The following is a 19,922-nucleotide window of genomic DNA, read 5'->3' as shown; positions in this document are numbered from 1 at the left end:
TTGTCGCTATAGAAAAATTTAAAAAGCAACAAGGAAAAAAAAAAAAGCCCGTCGCTGCTCCCTGTGCAGTGGTAGTGCTGGAAGTGAGTTCTTTCCGCTGGGCTGATGGAAGCTGTGCTGGCATCCCAGCTCGGATGGAGACACGTGGTGGGATATTCCCCTTCTGCTTAGCTGTCACTGAGCAGAAAAAGCCACTTACCTTGTCCTTCCCACTGTCTCCAGTTACTAAGAATAAGGCATCAAATTCTGACGAGCTACAGAAAACCTTTTTGCATTTGAGGTTTTGCTTTAAGTGTCTTATTTTCTTGTCCTCTGCCCAGGTGACAAATCACTGTAATGATAGGTGATGTAACTTATGCTTAACCTTCTCGTCATCTCTTTAATAGGTTAAACGAAATTTGCTGCTCAAGTGATAGCCTTGTTGCCCAGCAGATAAAATCACCGAGGCGGCTGACAGTGCTGCCTGTGTTAGTGTTAACACCGAGGCCCATCAGTGCTCCCAACGTGGGAGCGTGGCTCTTTGCCCCAAGCATGAAATCCCTCACTCAAAATCATGGGGATTTGGAGTTTGATATGACGAGTTTGGGTGATGAGCATGCAAGTGGTGGGAGGTTTGAGCCTGGCTCCTTATTTTGGAGGGACGTTTTCTACCGTTTTGTCCATCTTCTTAATATAGACCAAGAACCATGACAGGTGTTTTTTGTGTCACTTTGCAGTAACCCTCTGCGTTTTGGGGAGAGCCTCACGGAGCCCATGCGAGACAGCTGTCTTGTTTGCGAGAACTGGAAGTCCTGTCTGAGTGTGATGATGAGACATACATTTTACATCAAAGGGCTCTGAGTTGAAATCTTTGGTTTTGGGGAGCAGCTTTAGCTTACGAGAACTGGGCAAGCTGACATAGGTGGTGGGCCAGATCCACCACCCAGTGGAAACTGCTGCTGTGGCCGGAGGTCCAGCATGACTTAGGCTGGAAGAAAGCCATTTATTTAGGATAACGATCCTGATTTTTGTTTGAACGTGTTCATGGGTGCCCAGTGCTCAGCCCTGGCTGAGCTGAGGTCTGGAGGTCATCAGAGAAGAAAAGGGGACCCAGGTTGCTGTTGACTTTTGAGATTCGCCTAATTACTTGGGTGTTTGGGAGCGGGTTCTGACCCAAGTGGGAGTTGGGATAGCTTCTGGAAGGAGGCAGAATTTGGATCATGGGCTAATCTAGGTGCTCTGAAGCATAGGAGCAGGGCTTCCACGGCTGTGCTTGTCCTCTCTCTTTGTCATAAGTGATGGAGAAACCTGAGGAACGTCTCCACCAAGCCAACGTCCCTCTCCTGTTGCTGGAGCAGGAGGTTGGGCTCGCTGGCTCTGAATTCACTGCATCCTTGTGACATTTGCTCCTGGACTGCCCATGCCAGCTGTTCCCTGTTTACTGAGTGCCTTTGCATCACCTCCGTGGTCTGATGGCTGCTTGCCAGTGGAAAAAGGGTTGCAGAAATGGGGGGTTTGTGAGCTTTCAGGGCTGGCTGAGCTGTGCAGCCCTCAGACAGGGAGCATGTTATCTCCTCGGAACCATGCTGACAAGCAGAACTTATCACAGGTCATTTTTGTGCCCATATTTTACCAGGGCCTCATGAGCAACCTCGCTGCTGCAGCGGTTACAGTAGCTGGCAGGGTACCTGGGGTTTATTCTCTGCAAAGGTTGGAAGTTACTTGGGGGCAATGGTGTCCTCTGCATTTAATTATTATTTCTTAAAAGCCTAAGATATGTGGCTCCCAGTGGAGGTATACGGGCTGAATATTGATGGTCATAAACCATGCCAGAAGGAAAAATGTGGGCTGTTCGCTGCTAGCGAATGGACTTTAAATCAACAACTGAAGCAGTATCGGTTCATAAAACTAGGATTTTTTTAGCCTTGAGGACAGAGGTACTTTAAATCCCAGCCTTCGGGTTCACTGATCTGGAGAACAAACATAAAACTTCACCAGGAAGGACCTGACATCAGCACATATTTTTTGTGCCAAGAGTATTCAAGGTAGCCCTTTTGGTTTTGCTCACTGCTTATGACATTTCCTTGTATTATAATGATCTCAGCAGCCGTAGGAGGAAAAACTTATGACCCAGGTGCTGCAGAAGGGGAAATTATTTACTGTGATAACCGCACTCGTCGAGACGTGGTTGTTGTTTGCGGTGGAAGTGGCAGGCGAGGTGCTGGAGGTGGAGAGCTTGCTCCTTGTCAAACCTGGCAGGGCACTGCTGCTGATGGATTGAGTTCGCTTGCCCTTTTATATATTACACCAGGTTTTAATTGACACCCGGCCTCTTTACAGTGCTCTGTCGCTCTGTCTACACAATGTGTTATGTAGATGAGTTTAATGGTGCTGTTTACCCAGGACGGTATTGATTGCAAGGTTTAATTCGATAGATGGAATATGCAGCTATTCAAACTGCTGGAATCTGATCTCAAGCCTTGATGGGAAGGTGCCTGCAGGCTTTGCTGGGGCTGCAATACCCAGCTCAACCCCGGCTCACGCAGTGCTGCAGACATTCGCGCCGGCACCCTGTCCCCACACAGCCCTCGCTGCTGCTCCTCGCCAGGGGACCTGGAAATTTGCTCGCCTAAATCTTTGGTGGATGGGCTGGCTGAGGGCATCCATGTGTTCTGCGTGTTTTGCATCTGTCTGCAGTCTGCTGCAGGCCCACAGGCTTCCTCAGCCCTTCTCTGGTTTTGCCTTCCTTTCTCTGTATTTTTGGGGTTTTTTCTCCCTTTTTTCCCAGCACAGCTTCTTACGTGCACCGCAAGGCCAATAATCACAGCAGAGGGTTTTCAAACATAGCACGTCTGAAATAAGAAAACCAATTTTTTCCAGCCTATTTAATGTTTCCCCTGTAAAATGCACAGATGTATCCGTGTTTATCAGCGCACTGCAAAAAATGGCAGAATACTGATTTACATAGGTTTTTAATCAAACCTCTTGGAAAGCTATGACCTCTTTGCCTGGTGCACACTGGGCTAGGCGTTCCCATGTTGCATCCTGGAGCTAAGTTCAACCTGCTGGCAGCTTTCAAGGATGGCAAATTTGCTATAAGCACCCCTGGGTGTCACCACTGGGAGACATCAAGTTTTCAGGGTCTATTTGTTTTTTTTTTTCCCAGGTTCCAGCCAGCAGCTGGGTTGATGGAGAGGATCCAAGCTATAGCTCAAAACGTCTCAGACATCGCAATAAAAGTAGATCAGATTCTCCGGAACAGCCTCCTGAATGGGAAAGGTGAGTGTCCCCGGGGGTCCCCATGCTCCAAACTTCCTATGTGTTATACGGTTGCAATAGGGAGATCCAGCCAAGCCTACCACGAAAAATTTGGTGAAAATGCAGGGGAATGGATGCTGATCTGAGGTTACCCAACTCACTCCTGTCTGCAGGACTAAGTAGGGCACCTGAAGCTCTTTGGCAGACCTCCTAGGGCTGTTTGTGTCCAAATCTGTGCAGATGCAGCACGTGGTCACACCATCTCTTTGAGGGAGAGGAGGTCCTGAGTGTGGTCTGAGCCTTCTTGGAAGTTTCCAGGACTCTCACCTTGCTATTACAGCCAGGAAGGCTGGAAAAGGAGGCTGCATAGGGAACCACCCTCTGTGGTCTCTGACAGCAGTAATGTTCTCCTAAAATTGTTGTCTCACTTGGCCCAGGAGGACTCGAGAGCAGGGAGATGAATCTGCAGAGGAGCAAGACCTGGGAAAACTCATGCCTGCAAGGGGGAGGAATGGTGACAAATTGAATTGCTGTCAGAAATAAATGCCGCAGAATTAAATGCAGAATTAAAGATGAGGAGCAGTGCCAGCACAAACACCTGGATAGAAAAATGTGGCGGTTTGGATCCAAAACCCAGGGGCTGGGATCCAGCACCAGGAGAGACGTTCCCATCCCACTCCATCAGTGCTGGGAGGGCAGCTGGGCTCTCCAGATGTTTCTCCACATGGCTGCATGGTTCCTGGCATCTGGGCTGGCATCATCAAGTAGAAGATGCTTCTATTGCCTGTCCCACCTCATGCTTTTTCAGTTATAGGCAAAGGAGGGCTTATAGGAGGGGTGGTGTCTTTTATTAATCCAATGACAGAGGAAGAAAAGATCCTATTACTTTTTTAGCCACTTCTGTGCCTTATTCCAGGGCTGACCCTGGGGGCTGAGTCTTCTCTCGACAGCTCAGCAGGACAATTTTTATTGCAAGTTTACAGCGTAAAGACTGTCAAGTGCTTCCTTAAGGTACTGCAGCCTGCTTATGGCTAATTAACAGGAGCATAGATAGGTGGGACCTGGGGTCTGGACCAGGCTGAGAGCAGCAGGGAGGTGCTATGAAGAGACGTGCTGAGATTTAGGAAAGGGGAACGTGCTCTTGGCATTAAAGCAGGGCTGGGGGGTTTCCTCTGTTTCCGCCCTGACCTTGGGGAAGATGCTTCACATCTCGGCATCCTGCTCCATCAAGTGGGATGGGGCTGTCTGCTGGCCCAGCTGCGATGCCAATGAACATGCTTGGGGGCTGGCAGCCCCATCCCATCCCTTTCCCTCCCAGCATTTCTAGCTGCTCCGCCAGCATGTCCTGGTTCTCCCCATGCCAAAATTGTCTTTCTGCAGTGGTGGAAGGCAGGAGGGACCAGTGCGAGGTGCCCAGGGACCCCAAGTACCCTGACTGTGCTGGGAAAGTGGAGGTGAGTTGGGGTTCTCTGTCTGGGAGAAGGTCTCAACCTGGGTGGAAGCTGCTGGGAAGGGCACAAAGCAATGACCCCAGGGGTTAAACTGGGAAGGGAAGTGGGGAGGGGGATGCTTTCCAGAATGAAACCGTTTGCTTTAAAATGGGAAAGGTAGAGCCCGTTGCAGAAGATGGAACTGAGCCAAAGATGTGGAAAGCAAAGCACAGCTGTGTTCCGAGGAGAAAACACAAGGGAGGTGTCTGACCTCCTCTGGGAACCTTTGCTATACGAATGTAACTGTTTTCCCCCAATAATAGGGCATATACCTTCAGTTTCAGTCGTATGGAACACTGAAGCCATGGTGCCTAGAGGTGTGCAGGCAGTAGCAGAATTAGCTCTGTGAGACTACCTCTGCCTGCAGCCCTCCCTGCCTGTAGTTTCTGTTTAATGACAGAAGCGCGGTGAGGAGAAAGCACTGTCACATCGTCTCTAAATATCTGGAACGTTAGCTAGTGTCTGGGGAATAATCTCAGCATTACACAGAAGAGCATCTGGTTGAGGTGGCTAGGACCTCCATCTCAAGTAGGATGTCCTGCTTGACCCAACCTGCTCTTTACACCTGATTGCAGCTTGGCATTTGGCCTGGAGCATGATTGCTTTGTCAGGGAGCATATTTACATGAACTAATTAAAAGCATCTCCCTCTTCCCTCCCCTTCCCAGCCTCCTGCTTCAAGCTCAGGCTTCTGCAGGGCCCAGTCTCCCTGAAAAGATGTTGAAAGGTATATTAAAATGATACTGGGGGATTGTATTTTCCTCTTCCCCTGGTACTAGGCATCCTTTCCTTCCATGATTTGAGTAAATTCGTAATGTAATTTAATTGTGGAAGTCTGTAATTCGATCTTCTGTCCGGGTGATTGCTGCATTTTACATATTGGGCGCAGCGACCTGTCTCCTGAGTAGATTTGTTTTTGTAGTTGAATTAGGGAGAGGCTGGCAAGAGCTGTTGCGGGGGATGATAAATCACTGCTGTGGTCGCTGGTTATTCTCCTTCATGTGAAATCATCCTCGGGGACCACCGGTGGATCTGTCTCCTTGCCCTGCTGCACCCGGGGGCGATGAGATCAGCAGCTCGGCTCGCTCCCCAGCAAACCTAATGAGAAGAAAACCCTGTGGCATATCACTTCCTAGGGATTAATGGCTGTGCCCCTGGGGTCCATGTGTCTCCTGTAGTGAGGAATCCGGGATGTCACGAGTTGCTCTGGGTGCAGCGGGGCCCCTGGGATTTGGTGCATTAAGTGGAGGAGCTCTGGTGTCAGGTCTGGTGGCACCAGGGGAAGCTGTGCTAGAGCAAGGTGATGGAGAATAGAGGTTGCCCATAGCAGGGGCAGCTTGCAGGGCTGCTGCGTCCTCTCCTGGCCAGAGGACAAGCTCCGCTTGTTTCTTTGCCCCCTTGCAGTGGATGAGGGCCAGGTGGACCTCCGACCCTTGCTATGCGTTTTTTGGCGTGGACGGCACCGAGTGCTCATTCCTCATCTACCTCAGCGAAGTCGAGTGGTTCTGCCCTCCCCTGCCGTGGCGAAACCGGACGGCGGCTTTGCCTTCCCCCCCATCGCTGCCTCGGGTGCAGGTAAGGTGGGGGCAGCCTGAGTCCTGCTGGTCCTGGGGGGCTTGGGGAGACACAGTGGCTTCAAGGCTGCTGGAAATAAATGTTCCCAGAGCCAGCAGTGTCAGCAGGGCCATGATGCCTTATGTGGGTTTTCATAGAATGGTTTGGGTTGGAAGGGACCTTTAAAGGTCATCTACTGCAACCCCCCTGCAATGAGCAGGGACATCTTCAACTAGATCAGGTTGCTCAGAGCCCCCCCCAGCCTGACCCTGAGTGTTTCCAGGGATGGAGCATCTACCACCTCTCTGGGCAACCCGTGACAGTGTCTCACCGCCCTCAGTATAACAGATTTCTTGCTTATATCTAGTCTGAATCTACCCTCTTTTAGTGTTAAACTATTACCCCTTGTCCTATTGCTACAGACCCTACTAAAAAGTCTGTCCCCATCTTTCTTATAAGCCCCTTTAATTACTGAAAGGCCACAAGAAGGTCTCCCTGGAGCCTTCTCTTCTCCAGGCTGAACACCCCCAACTCCCTCAGCCTTTCCTCATAGGAGGGGTGTTCCCCTGATCATTTTTGTGGCCTCCTCTGGACCCGCTCCAACAGGTCCATGTGTCTCCTGTAGTGAGGAATCCGGGATGTCACGAGATGCTCTGGGTGCAGCGGGGCCGCTGGGATTTGGTGCATTAAGTGGAGAAGCTCCGGTGTCGGGTCTGACAGCACCAGGGGAAGCTGTCCATGCAGGAAGGACCCACAGCACCTCAGCTGCGATGGGCAAACCTCCGCCAGCCCCCACGGCAGCCCAGGGGCTCCTCTCGTGGCTGCTTTCCCTACACTCAAAATGCAGAGCGTGCTCCTTTCCTAGGCAGCTTTCCAGAGCGACCTGGCTCACCTCCTGGAGCTGATCGGCACAGGCAAGGAGTCCCTCAGCTTCATGAAGAAGAGGATCCGGCATTTGGCCCAGCAGTGGCTGCGGGCGGCTCGGCGCCTTGAGCAGAAGCTGAAGGGCCGGCAAAGGGACCAGAAACACGTATGAGCAAATTGGATGGGGGCGGGTCGTGGTGGGAAGACAGAAAAGCTGAGCCCTTGGGAACATGGGGAGCGGGGACAGCTGCGATTGAGCAAGCTGGGAGGAAAATTCATTTATGGAAGCACATGGGTCTACAGGGTCGGTCTGTGGCCCACGGGCACGACTCTGCGTGCGTTTGGGATATCGCAGGACTGGTGTTGCTGAACGATGGGCTGAATTTTGGAGGTGGGTCCTGGTGGGTTGGAGGCAGTGTCCAGCTGGCAGAGAGCCATCAGCAGCAGGCAGGGAGTCTGGCACATCTCTTCTGCTGAGGTGCCGAGGTTGCTGGCCCTCCTGTTGGTGTTTTTGCGGTGCCCTGCCCTTTGGAGCCTGTGTGCTGGCAGATTCGGCTTAGGTCCGTGAGCTGGACTGCAGTATATATCGGAAACGTGAACCTGGTCCCAAGATACAGAGCGTCTGTCGACGGGAGCTGGTAAACTCTGACTATTGGGTCTTTGCTAATTGGACATAGATCACTTGTCTTTACACTCGACTGATTTCCCTGAGTAATTACAGCGTGCAAAAAGAGCTGGAGGGAATCAGGGACCATAAGTCATTTTGGGCTGGAAAACTCAAATTGTCCCTTTCTCCCAGCACCACCCATCCCAGCACTGACCCCTCTCCTTGTCTCTCCAGATCTTGATCCATATCGGCTTCCTGACGGAGGAGTCAGGGGATGTTTTCAGTCCGCGGGTGCTGAAGGGGGGCCCACTGGGCGAGATGGTGCAGTGGGCTGACATCCTGGCGGCCCTCTTCCTCCTGGGACACAGCCTGAGGGTCACAGTCTCCCTGAAGGAGCTGCAGAGGTGGGTGCTGCGGTGCTATGGGTGCGCAGTCCCCTCAAGAGGGTCTGCCCCCTGCACGTGTGGTTGCATTGAGGTCTTGCATGAAAGCACGAAGTCTGCAAAGGCTCAGGGGTGGCTTTTCCACCACGTGCATCTTGGGCAGCGCTGGTGCTGTACTGGTGCAAGCATTCAGTGGGTGCAGACCACCAGCATCACGGCTAGGATCAATCCCATCCCTTTGGCGTTCCAGGAAAGTGGGAAGGACTGGTACAAAGTAAGACTTTGTATGGGGCTGATGTGGAGATACCTGGGGCAGGGATCTGCCCTTTGGTCCTGGATCTGAGCAGCTTTAATCCCCTGCTGCCAGCACACAGCATCACCCGTGTCCCCTGACGCCTGCCTAGAGCTGGGTATGGGAAAGGCTTCCTTTTACCCCCCCATTCCCCGAGGATGCTCTCTGCAGGGCTGGTGGCCATGTGGCTGCAGGGTGCAGGTGTCCCGCGGGTCGCTGGCTCTTCCCAGCGTGCATGCCTCCACTCAATCCCCATGGTTTCGCCAGCGTTGTTTGAGCAGCGACGGTGCTCTCTTCCTTCCTTCCTTCCCTCCCTCCCTTCCTGCTCCGCCACAAGGCAGGCAGCTGGGGTGGCTGCCAAAAATAACCTGCATCCTTTGCAGGGCGGTGGCAGCCACCAAGGAGTCCCTCCTCAGGAGGTGCTGGTGGTGGCTTGGGGACCTACGGGGGAATTTGCTGCTGGTGGGGCACTTCCCGCAGAGGGATGGGTTTTTTCTGCTGTGGGATTATGGGGCAATGCAGGGTGAGAGTGTGCAAACAGCTACGCCGGGCCACCCTACAAGTGTCTCTAGACAACACCCTGCCTCCCAGAGGGACCACTATTAGATGGAAGAAGTGAGAGGGAAAAGATAACCGTGTGCTGCGTTCCTCTCTGCCGCTGCAGCTCTGTTATTACCGGGCTGACGCTGCTGCCTCCTGTAACCTCGCAAGGTTTTCTCGCCTCCTATGAGACATTTTGAGTGGAGGGCAAGTGCCAGGGAAAATGCAGATTAGATGGGTTATAAATCAAGAAAAGCCTGAAGCTGCCTTGGGGACTGGGCAGGTTTTGGGTGATGCTAAGCCAGCATCGGCCGCATAATGAGCCATGCTGAAAAGGGAGTGAAAAAAACCAACAATCCTGAAAAAGAACAACAAAAAAACCCAACCCAGCCCCTGCGGCATTCAGAATTAATGAACGGAATTAGCTCCCAACTAATTAACTCAAAAAAATAATCCCGGTCCTAATGTAAAAGGCAGCAGCTTCTCAAAGAGGTGGGCATGCATCACGGCGATCTCCGCGTGCCGTGCTGAGCTAAATTGACATGCTAAATAATATCCGTGTACTCAAGGACGAAAGAAGTTAATGGTTGGGAGGGTTGTGTTGTTGTTGTGTGGTTCTTGTTTGTGCTTTTTAATGAAGAGCCTCACGGTGGTCATTTAATGAGGGGAAGGAGCTGGCTGAGTCTTATGGGAGGTTTTGCAGCATTCGTTTCCTTCTGCGAGTGACTCTGGAGAGAGCTGCGTTGCTGCCTGTAGTACTTCGCCTTTCTTGGAAGCACAGGAGCTTCGATATTGGTTGGCAGTGATGAGACCTCCTCTTTGACGTGGATTTGGACATGTCCCCTGGGATGCCTGGGAGCGGCAGCTCCATCTCTTCCCCTTCGTAGCTGTGACGGGGAGTGAGCGAGCTGGGCTGGGGCTGCACATCTTGCACTTCTCTGTCCCAGCGATAGAAACCGTCCCCACCTCCCTGAGCCTGCGTCTTGTGCCTGGCTTTGATGACATTTTAAATGCTGGACACTCACGTCGTGTGTTCACCTCCACGTTGATGGGGCTGGGGTGAACGGAGGCAGGACCTGGGGCTGTAGCCTGGTCCCCTCTGTCCCTTTGCAGACCAAGCCCAGTGTTCACTGGGACCCTCCTGCAGCCCATCAAGAGATGGGTTAGCACGGGTGTCAGAGGGGGAGCAGAGGTCCCCCCCAAGGGGAGGACCAAGCGGTGCCAGCAATCCTGCTCTGTGCTTGCAGATCTCTCAGCGACGTCCCTGCTATCGGGCTGGTACGGCACTCGCGGTGCCTTTAAGGAGTGCTGAGATAAGCCTTCACCTGAGCACGAGTGAGCAGGAGGCTTAGCAGAACATGTGTAATTAATCCTGAGTTGTGCTAATAGTTAATCTTGGGTTCTTCATTAAAACCTGGAGGGGACTTTACCTGTAGCCGCAGCTTTGGGCAAGGGTTGGTATGCGGAGAGCTGGGGGATGTGTGAGGGGCTGGAGCTGGGGTGCGGGGATGAAGCAAAGCTAAAACCATGTCACCATGGGAGGGTCAGCCCAAATACTCTGATTTCTTTTCCCTCCTGTCCCCGTGCAACCTCCTGAAGCAGCAAGCTTTGCTCTGCTGTAGACCGGTGCTAAATTTGTCCTTTCCAGTCCTGGGTGTCTCTTGCTGAGCTTGCAGCAGGGCAGGCACCAGTGTTGGGGTGGGTTTGAGGATATTTTGCTTCAGCAATGTGAAATATTGAGTCTACTTCTTGTTTATTTTTCTTTGGCACCCCGTGTTCCTTTCCTGGCTCAGAGCTGTAGCTGTTCCTGCCCAGCACAGCCTTCATGGAGCAAAGGCTGGTGCCCATAAATTATTCAGCACGGAATAACCTCTCTCCTGGTTTGTTTTTTGTCTCTTCAAATTTCTGAGCTGATTTTTCTACATGTATTGATCATTGGCAAGGGATCACTGGAAGGTCTGCGTGTGTACACTTCAGCTGGTAGTTATCTGAGAGCTGTTCATTATTAGCATCTATATTGATTGCAATGCAGCAGTGCCCAGAGGCCGTGGTCAGGATTGGGACTGAAATGCTGGGGATCAGGCAAACGAGGAGGAAAAGTAAGTCCCTGGTCCAAAAAAAATTGGTGGTGGAGGGATGAGGGTGAAAACAGGTCAGGAGCGTGACTGTGTTGTGCTGGGCACCTCTCCATGGTGGGGGGCTCCGGCGGGGAGAGCGGCAGATGCCAAGTGTTGAATGGCAGGGGTTCGGGGTAACCAATGCTAATCTGGAGCGAAGCCAAGGAGCTCTGGGAATCTGCAGCTTGCTCCACAGCTTGGCTAGGCACCATCCAATGCCCTGGTGAGGTTTGAGATTGAAGCTGCTGAGCTCAGCCCTGGTTTTCCAGGGCTAGCTTACCTAGCTTATCTTTTTCACACCATAGACCTTAAAGACCTGTGAATTCTGCTGCTGTGTCCTACCAGAGGCTAATTTTTCTCTTGTAGTTGAACAAAGTGCAGGTGTTTGTCCTCTTTTGCATTTCCTGGTGGATTTGTGAGCTGCTTCTGATGTGTCTTGACAGGCAAGGGGTGAAACATGGGATTATCTGGTGGCTGGTGCAAAGCATTGCTGGGGATGTGCAGCTCCCCAGGAGGAAAGCAAAGCGTCGAGCTGGAGCAGGGAGTCAGGAGTTGGTTTCCATCAGTGGAAAACTGGGTGGGTAAGGGCAGCGGAGGGAGCCAGCAGCATTTTGAGCTCTGCCTTGAGGCAGGGAGGGAAGAAAGATCCCAAATCTAAATGCAAACACTTGATTCTTGCTGAAGACCCCTTGTGCTGCTTTGGAAGCCAAAATGTGCTTTCAGGGAAGTGAGAATCAGGGCCGGTGTGCGTGTGTGTTGCTTGGTAGGGGAGGAGTGGGAAGTGCCTGAAAGACCTGAGCTGGGTCCTTAATGAGGCAGCTTAGAAGTAGATGTTGGAAAATTACAAGCAGCGCTTTGGAGTGATGGCTATGCCCATGCAAAAGCCGCAATAAGCTGAGCCCCTTCCCCCGGAGCACCTGTGCCCCCAGGGCAGGTGAGGAGGGATGCGCTCGGCCTTTCTCCCCAGGAGAAGGGGCACGGCGGGCACTGCTGGGACCTCCAGCTCCTACCCCTGTCCTTAGGTCATGGGAATGGTCATGTTGGCATCTCCAGCTGCTTTTGTGAGGCTAAGGGAGGTGCTCGGGGAGACGGGGGTCTGGTGCTGCGAGCTGCTGGAGCTGCGGGGAGTATTGATCTCAGCGACGCTGAAAGGTGCTTTTTGCAATGGGCCCCTTGAAATTAACTGCTCATAAGGCAGGACAGAAAGTCGAAGAAAACAGGATTTGATGCCTCGTGGGGTCAGGGCTTTACAAAGTGTTCTCGGCACTTAATTGCTCCGGTGTCAAGTTCTGGACTCCTAATACCAGCCCTGGCAAGGCACTTAATTTTAAGCACGTGCTTGTATCCCGTGCTGGCAGCCCTTTCCCTGCTGAGCAGTAGCTGTGGCCAGCGTGTGGTTTGGGTGAAGAGCCACCCTCCGTGTGCTGGGGTGGCGTGGATGGGCTGTGGCGGGGCCAGCACCACGGCAGGGCTGGCACCACGGCAGGATGAGGCTCAGCGCCCGCTGCCACCGCTCTCCTCTCATTGTCTGGCTCATAATTATAGCTGCTATTTTCTTACGCTTTCCACAGTCACCAAGGTGTATTCAGGCTGCAAAAAGGGCTGTTCAAATGGAAACACGATGTCCAGATGAAGACATTTCTAATTATTTTCTGGCAGATAAAAGCCGTCTTTCTGCCTTGCATCTGTTCACATGAAAACGTGCGCAATGCCCGTGCTCCAGGCTTCACCTTCCCTCACCAGTTGGCAAATACAGTCCTGCCAGTGTGTGAGCAAGCCAGGAATTGCTTGTGGAAATAGCCAGAAGTGACCAGTTGTGTGCTGTCCTGATGGAGCTGCGTGGTGTGGCTGTGGGATTTATCAGCTCTGCACTGGTAGGGAGGAAACTTCAGCCTCTAATGTAGCATCAGATGCTCCCATTACTTGAGAGTGAGTGTTTCTGTAAGCTGTTAGGGTGACTAGATTGTTCTTTTTCTGGCCAGGCTTTGATGTTCGTGCTGGGACCTGGTTGTGTATGGGATGTTGCAGGCTTTGGAAATGCTGGATGTTTGGCTAGAAGTCTCAGTGGGAGCTGAAGGTGATGCCCCCGGTTGTGGGTACTCAACCACTGCAAACCCTTGCAAAGACAGAGGTGATGAAGACTGACCCAAGAGGTTACACAAATGCTGGGCACACCACTGTGTGTCTGAGCTTTATTGGATTCTCCAGTCCACTGTTTAATGGGGACACGTTTCCAGCAGACATATCTTAGGTGATGGGTTAGGCAGGGGTCCAGGACATTAGTGGGTAGAAATTGGCTTTGCTGTAGTGGTACCCATGAAGATTCGGCTAAAACTGTCCTTTCATTTTGAGCTGCTGGAGCAGCTGGGACAGCAGGGAGCAGCCGGTCTGTCCGAGGGTCTGCCCAGGCGCCGTGAGCACGCGAGTGCTCGGCTTCTGCTGCTCCCCAGAGGAGCCCAAGTATTTATTTCCCTTTCCTTGGAAGTTTCTGCATTATTTGCTGAATTCCTGACCAGAAAGAGCGGTTTGCTCTGGCACCCTCCTGTGCATCTCTAGGGTCTGACTGCCCGGCCGGGAGGACGGCTCTTGCCAGAGGATGGTGGATCCCATCGCCTCCCCTGCTTCTCCTCCCCTCTTCAGCCGGCTACAGCTGCTTGCAGAGTTGCAGCCATGTAGCTCCACAATTAAAAGCCGGGTACATCGAAACGAGACTGCAAAAGCTGCTCCCTTTAATTACAGCAGCTTCCCGGCACCTCTGAGGAGGCGGCTCGGAGCTTTGCCGGCAGCAGCTACATGAGGAGCGGGGATGAGCCGCCCTGCCGTGGTGAGGAGTGGTGGAGAGGGATTTCTTCCACCTTGGAGGGCTTCATTTTGTAGGAGAGGAAGGTGCATAAATTAGCAGGAATTACTGAGCTGTTAAATTGTGCTCCTTTGTGAAATATGTTTATTTTGTAGCCAAATGACGACTCGCTTGCTGGCTTCTTTGCCATTGCAAAAACCTCTGCTTCATCACATAAAGGTTATCATAACCTTATTAATTGCTGGGTAATTTATATAGGTGAGAGGAGGTTATGCCTGGCATGTGGGGAGGGTTGATCCTCCCAGTGGGCCCAGAGCCCCTCGGGGCTGGCGAGGTCAGGGAGGGTGGAGGTTTCAGCACACCCGGAGATGGTCTAACTGCGAGCCCCTGGATCAAACCCAGCCTCCAGCGCCACGAGACCATCGACTCCCCATTTCTGGAGGCTTTTAGTCCCCTTATAAGATGCAAAGCATCCAGCAATCTTCACTCCTTATGGCTTATCTTTGCAGTGCAGAAAAAATGCCTTCCTGGGGAACTCCCAGCAGAGGGGATCTCCTGGCAGAGCCCTGCCTGGACCTGCTGCTCAGAGGAACAGCAGAATCTCGGCATTAGCTGTCTTCTGGGGGTGTGCTGCAAAGGTTTCCTGTCATGACATGAAAACAGGGTTTTGTTGAACCTCAGAAATAAATAAATAAATAGATTGCTGAACCTCACCACCCAGATGGATAGGGCTGTGTCACACGGGACCGATGATGGGCCAGAGAAGCAGTCCAGATGCACGTTGCAAAAGTAAAACCTTTGCAGGTGGCTTAAAAAGCATACTGTAATTGCGTGAAAAACCTCGCTTTTGAGGTCATCGTGTCCCTTCTAGCAGGAGGAAGAGCTGGGAGCAGAGGCCAGGCAGTGGGGCATTCATGTCGTGGGCTCCAATTTGCAATTTAAATTGCTCGTGATGGGCTTGTCACAGACCCCTGGGAGCTGCTCGGGCTCGGCTCCGGCACTTTTCATCCCCCAGATAACAGCCCTGTGCTTGCTAGGCTCTCGCAGACAGGGAGAAGCCAAGGGAGCAGAAAGGACAGAAGCCCTCCTCCATTTCCCCTGCTGCAGTCTGCCTTGCTGATGACAGCAGATGCGGGCAGAGAAGACGCAATTAAATATAATATAGGATATTGGCCCAGCCTGCCAGCAGATGCCCATGAGATCCATTTAGTGCTGGACTTTTCAGCCCCAGGAGTGATAACGTGGAAGGAAACATGGGGTTAATTTGAAAATAGGTCAATGGGATGTAAAGATAACCCCGCAGTCATCTGATTTCAGAGAGCCTGCACCACGCTTGGGAAGGGAATGCGTCCCCTTGTTGATTAAAGTACCTATAAGGGGAAAATAGCAGGACAAGAAGCTGCTGTAGATTTATTCTGGAGTAGGCACAGCTGGTGGAGGCAGCTGGCGGAGAGGCGAGCTCGGCGCTTGCATCCGCTTGGATTGAAGCCGCTTCGGCTGCTCTCTCCCAAAGAGGAGTGAGGGCTGAGTTGATGCACTAATCCTGGATGTCAGGATGGGACGAGCCACCAGCTCATCTGCTGGGGCTCCGGAGGTGCTGAGCCTGAGCATGAGCTGGTCACCATCCTTGGCTGGTCTGGGAGGGGAGGTTTCTCCAGGAGCTGGGATCAAGTGATTTTCAAAAACAAATCTCTTGGCTGCGCTGGCTGGGAAGAAGGCATTTGCGCTCATCAATTTTATTTGCGTAATTTCAAGCGTCATTAATAGTACATGGCACGAGGAAAAATCAGGGAAATTTCACTCCAACCATGAGTGAAATTGGTTTTAGTAGAAAATTAGTTGACTTAACTGGCAAATGATGAAAGCTTGAATAAAGAATGTTTAAATAAGGAGGAATGAAAAAAAAAAAAACCCCACCATCTCGGAGGTGCAGCCTAGATTTGCATGATTGGAATATTAAAATCAGTGGTTGTAAAGTGTTTAGGATGGATAAGGGGGGTAAACGAGAGAGATGCTCTGCTTCAAAGACACCGTTCCTGCTTTTAGATCTATTCCTGCCTTGCAGCCTTGGTGCTGGGAGTATAAATGGACGTGGCAAGTCCTGAGCACCCGGAGAGGGGATGTATGGCAGATCGCAGTGACAAGGAAGAGCCGGGGAGCCCGACCTGCTCTACCTAACCAGTGGAAAGTTGTTTGGAGGCTTCGGTATGAGATATACTAATTGCTGTCTCCCGCAGCCCCTTGTCAAGCTTGGTTAGGGCTTTTTAAAATTGCAGATGATTTTGTAATGCAGCAACTTGTGTGATGTGTACCAGCTAGAGGATGGGGTATGCTGCAAGAGAAATGTTAAGGTTTGGGGATTTTTAGTTAAATACAAGGTTTATGGATCAGCTGAGTTGCTCCACCGCTGTGCCAGGTCAGTGTAAATCAGCATTGCCGTTTGGCTGATGACTGAGGAAAAAGCAGCATGTATGTGAGCAAATATGATATTTAGTATTGCATCTCTACAAAATCCTGGGGTTTTTTTATTGGCTTAACAACTCCCCTTCCCCTTCAGCCTCCCCAGGAGAGGTGGGTCTCCTCGTTGCCCTATTTATTGTACTGAGGTGGCTGTTGGAGGTGAGAACCTTTCTATTCCTGCTATCTTCCCAATCAACCATATTGTGTAAAATTGTGCACAGAAGCGATAAAACTGCAACCTGTTTCCCCTGCGGCTGACCCGGCCAGGCTGCCCTGAGCTGAGGCTTATATTCCTTGTGACAAGAGCAATGAAGCACCTGCAAACACAGCTCTTTGCCTTAAAATGAAATTCTGTTTTTCCTGGCTTTGGCAAGTGATGTGGCTCCTAGTTTACTTGCTCTCTGGAGTCACGGTCATGGTCAGGATTTTGGGATGACCCTTCACTGATCTCAGGTTGGGATGGAGCTGGAAGAAGGATCTGGGTGCCCAACGCTCAAGGGCTTGCAAGCCATAGCAGAAGAATATATCACTGTATCACTTGGCTATTCCCTGGGTGGGAGAGCCATCGATTTCCTCTGCAAGCAGCCATGGGATCAATAGATGAAATGCTGTGCATAGTTGTAGGTCTGGGCAAGGGACGAGGACATTATGGAAGTGCTCCTCGGAGGATGGACCCTTGGACTGTAGGTTCATTTGAGCTTCAGTTGAGCAACAGGTAAAACCCAGGTAGGGCTGGAAAGAGGATTCTCAGGTTCAGAAGGGGAAATGCAGAGAAATTAGGAGAACTGGTAAGAGAGATCACATAGAGGGAAAGCTTCAAAGCCTGGGAGTATAAAACCTGGCTGGACCGTTTATTCCTAAGAAAAGGGAAAATACAGGGAAGGCTGGGATGAATTCCCGTCTCCAAACAGGTGCTAGTAGTAAGTGAAGAGCCCAGAAGAAAACAAAGACAGACATCTTGGCAGGCAGGAGCTAAGGGTGAGATTTCACACTGTCTGAGCTCAGACTTGCAAAATAAAACAGAAGTTCCTCAGCCCTGTTAGAAGGACTGAGAACAAAATGGGGTGACTGCATGGTGGGAGTGGGGCAGAGCCCGGGCGGGCTAAATCAGCTCAACATTTTCGTTTTCCCTGAGGATGTTGCTGTTGCTCTTTGGGTGTGAGTGGGGTTGTGAGGGTGAGGATGAGTAATTATTGTCTTTAGGAGGAAAAAAATACAAGAGCATTGAAACTGAGGGGTGGATCATTTGTATTTCTGAGCAAACTGGCACTCAGATATCACAAGTACATGTAACAAGGATTTTTGAGAAACCTGCTGAAGCTGGAAGATGTCACAGTTGTTTTTTTTTTCTGAGAAGGAGGAAATGTGGTCCAGACAAGCAGATGGGCTGTCAGGCTGACATCAGTGGTACACTTAGTGGAACAGCTTTGGAGAGAGGCATTCATCAGTTCACAGAGGTAATTGAAAATGGAAGGAGACATGCCGCAGGTTTACCAGCCTTGTATCATGCCAGATTAATCGCATATCACCCTGGCAGCAAGGTAACTGATGATCTTGATAAAGAGATTGCAGTTGTTCTAGTTTATCTGGATTTTCATAATGCATTTTATCCACTGGAGAGGGAGGGAAGAGGGGCTGAGTATGGCTGTTGTAAGGAACTGGCTGAAAATCCACTGAGCAAGACCCAGGGTCCAGCTGTCCTGACTTTATTGAACTATTTCATAAATGGGACAAAAAGTGAGAAATATTAGTGAAATGTGCACAATATCCAAGGACAGGCAGTGCCACCAGAGTCAAGGAGAAGCTGAGAGTGCTCTGGGATGCGGTGGCTACCTGTAAGGACTGGAGTAAGAGAAATGGTACATGGTGTGTGCTGGGAGGGATATGGGGCTGGAACAAGGAGATTTAGGCTAAGCTGGAAGCCTTGCAGGCAGGGAGGAGGGGAAAGATGAGGCTTTACAAGTCCGTCACTGATGCGATTGCAATGAAAGCAAATGAAACTGGGTGTCTTCGACAATAGAGGTCCAGGGAAGCGTGTGTGTCGAATGAGATGCTGGTGAGCCCTGGCTGGGAATGCTGTGCAAAAGCCCCATCCACGTAGGAGGAGCAGGAGCTTGGCTGGAGCAGGTGTAAAGATGGGGAGGGACCAGAACTCCCCAAACCCTCAGATTTTTGGCCCAGGAAATAAAAGTGGGGAGAGGAGAACCATCTGCCTCCCCCTCCATCAACTAGGGAGCTGGTTGATGGCCTCTGTTAAACGCCCAGCAGGGAAATGAGTGTTTGTGTTGCAGGACTTTCGTGGTGTTGGGGGGCTGATCAGTCCCTCCTGCTTCTCCCCAGTCACTTAGGGGTCCCTCCAGGACGGGGAAACTGCCCCTTGACCAATCCTTTGCCTTTCGACCTGATTTACACCGACTACCACGGTCTCCAACAGATGAAGCAGCACATGGGGCTCTCCTTTAAGAAATACAGGTAAGTAAAGCCACTGCCTCCTCTTACTCTCCATTTCACTAATTAGCGAGCAAAGACTAATGCTAATGACCTCGAAGGAGTAGCCTCCACATCCAAGGAGTTGGACCTTTTGATTGCACCTTTGATTTTTGCCTGGCTTTGGCAGCTGCTGCCGTGCTGTGTCCCCCGCTGCCGCGGCATGAGGCAGTCTGCTCACTCCAGAGCCTCACGTGTTTAAGATAAAACCTCATTAGAAGAGACCGAATCGGAAAAAAAAAACCCCAACCCTGTGTGTGCCTGTGGTGCGTGTGTGCTTCCAAGTACCATGCCTGCAGACAGGGGTGGTCACACCATGGAGGGAAGCGTGAGCCTTTTCTATTTGCAAGAAGCAGAGCCCCATCCCTGGCTCCTTCGGCATCAAGACAAATGTCATCATCCCCTGGCACATCACCAGCCAGGAAAATATGCGATTTAATTTAGTGCTGATAGTCCTGCTATTTATTATGTTTTCTCCCATCTCTTCCACTATGCTACACAATTTTATTAGAGAGAAAAATGACAAGCGGTGTTATTGCTTTTATTATAAATGCGTTTGCTCTCGCATTCAGCTTGTTTTGCTCTTCCCTTGCTTGATGCTTCCCTTCTCTCCTCAGTCTTCTGCTGGTAATGCCTGCCTCAGCATTCCCGGGATATTGGGAAAAGCATTAACAAGTCTTCAGGAGATACATCATTCTCACAACCATCAGGGAGATGAAAGCCCTGCAAGGGGAAATTGCTCATTACAGGAGGGAGCAGTGGGTTACGAAGGGCTGCTTGGGATGTTCCTGCACCCTCTGCTCAGGGAGCAGACAAGGGACGAGCTCCCTGGGGACACCAGATGTCCCCGACAGTGGGACTTTCTCCAACCGAGGTCCTTGGGTCCTGTCTCCTCTCCCAGGTGCCGCGTCCGGGTCATCGATACCTTTGGGACTGAGCCGGCATACAACCACGAGGAGTATGCCACGCTGCGCGGCTACCGCACCAACTGGGGCTACTGGAACCTGCAGCCCACCCAGTTCATGACCATGTTCCGTAAGTGGGGGACGGGGGCACGGTGGGGTGGTTCTGGGGGCTCGCAGGCACCACAGA

At 51.5% G+C, this 19,922-nt stretch overlaps 1 protein-coding gene across 1 annotated transcript in view; it reads left to right on the top strand.

Moving 5' to 3' along the window:
* MGAT5B (alpha-1,6-mannosylglycoprotein 6-beta-N-acetylglucosaminyltransferase B) overlaps positions 1-19,922 on the top strand; it is a 70,691-nt gene that overhangs the window by 35,050 nt on the left and 15,719 nt on the right. The window contains exons 4-10 of the mRNA XM_075043951.1: positions 3,146-3,258; positions 4,618-4,691; positions 6,131-6,301; positions 7,146-7,310; positions 7,986-8,155; positions 18,684-18,815; positions 19,732-19,865. Coding sequence (XP_074900052.1) covers positions 3,146-3,258; positions 4,618-4,691; positions 6,131-6,301; positions 7,146-7,310; positions 7,986-8,155; positions 18,684-18,815; positions 19,732-19,865 — 959 coding nt within the window. The remainder of the gene's footprint in view (positions 1-3,145; positions 3,259-4,617; positions 4,692-6,130; positions 6,302-7,145; positions 7,311-7,985; positions 8,156-18,683; positions 18,816-19,731; positions 19,866-19,922) is intronic.

This window comes from Buteo buteo, chromosome 13, assembly GCF_964188355.1.
Source record: "Buteo buteo chromosome 13, bButBut1.hap1.1, whole genome shotgun sequence".
In the NCBI taxonomy this organism is placed as follows: Eukaryota; Metazoa; Chordata; class Aves; order Accipitriformes; family Accipitridae; genus Buteo; species Buteo buteo.
The sequence above is the reverse complement of the archived record's forward strand: the minus strand, read 5'-3'. Positions and strand labels throughout refer to the sequence as shown.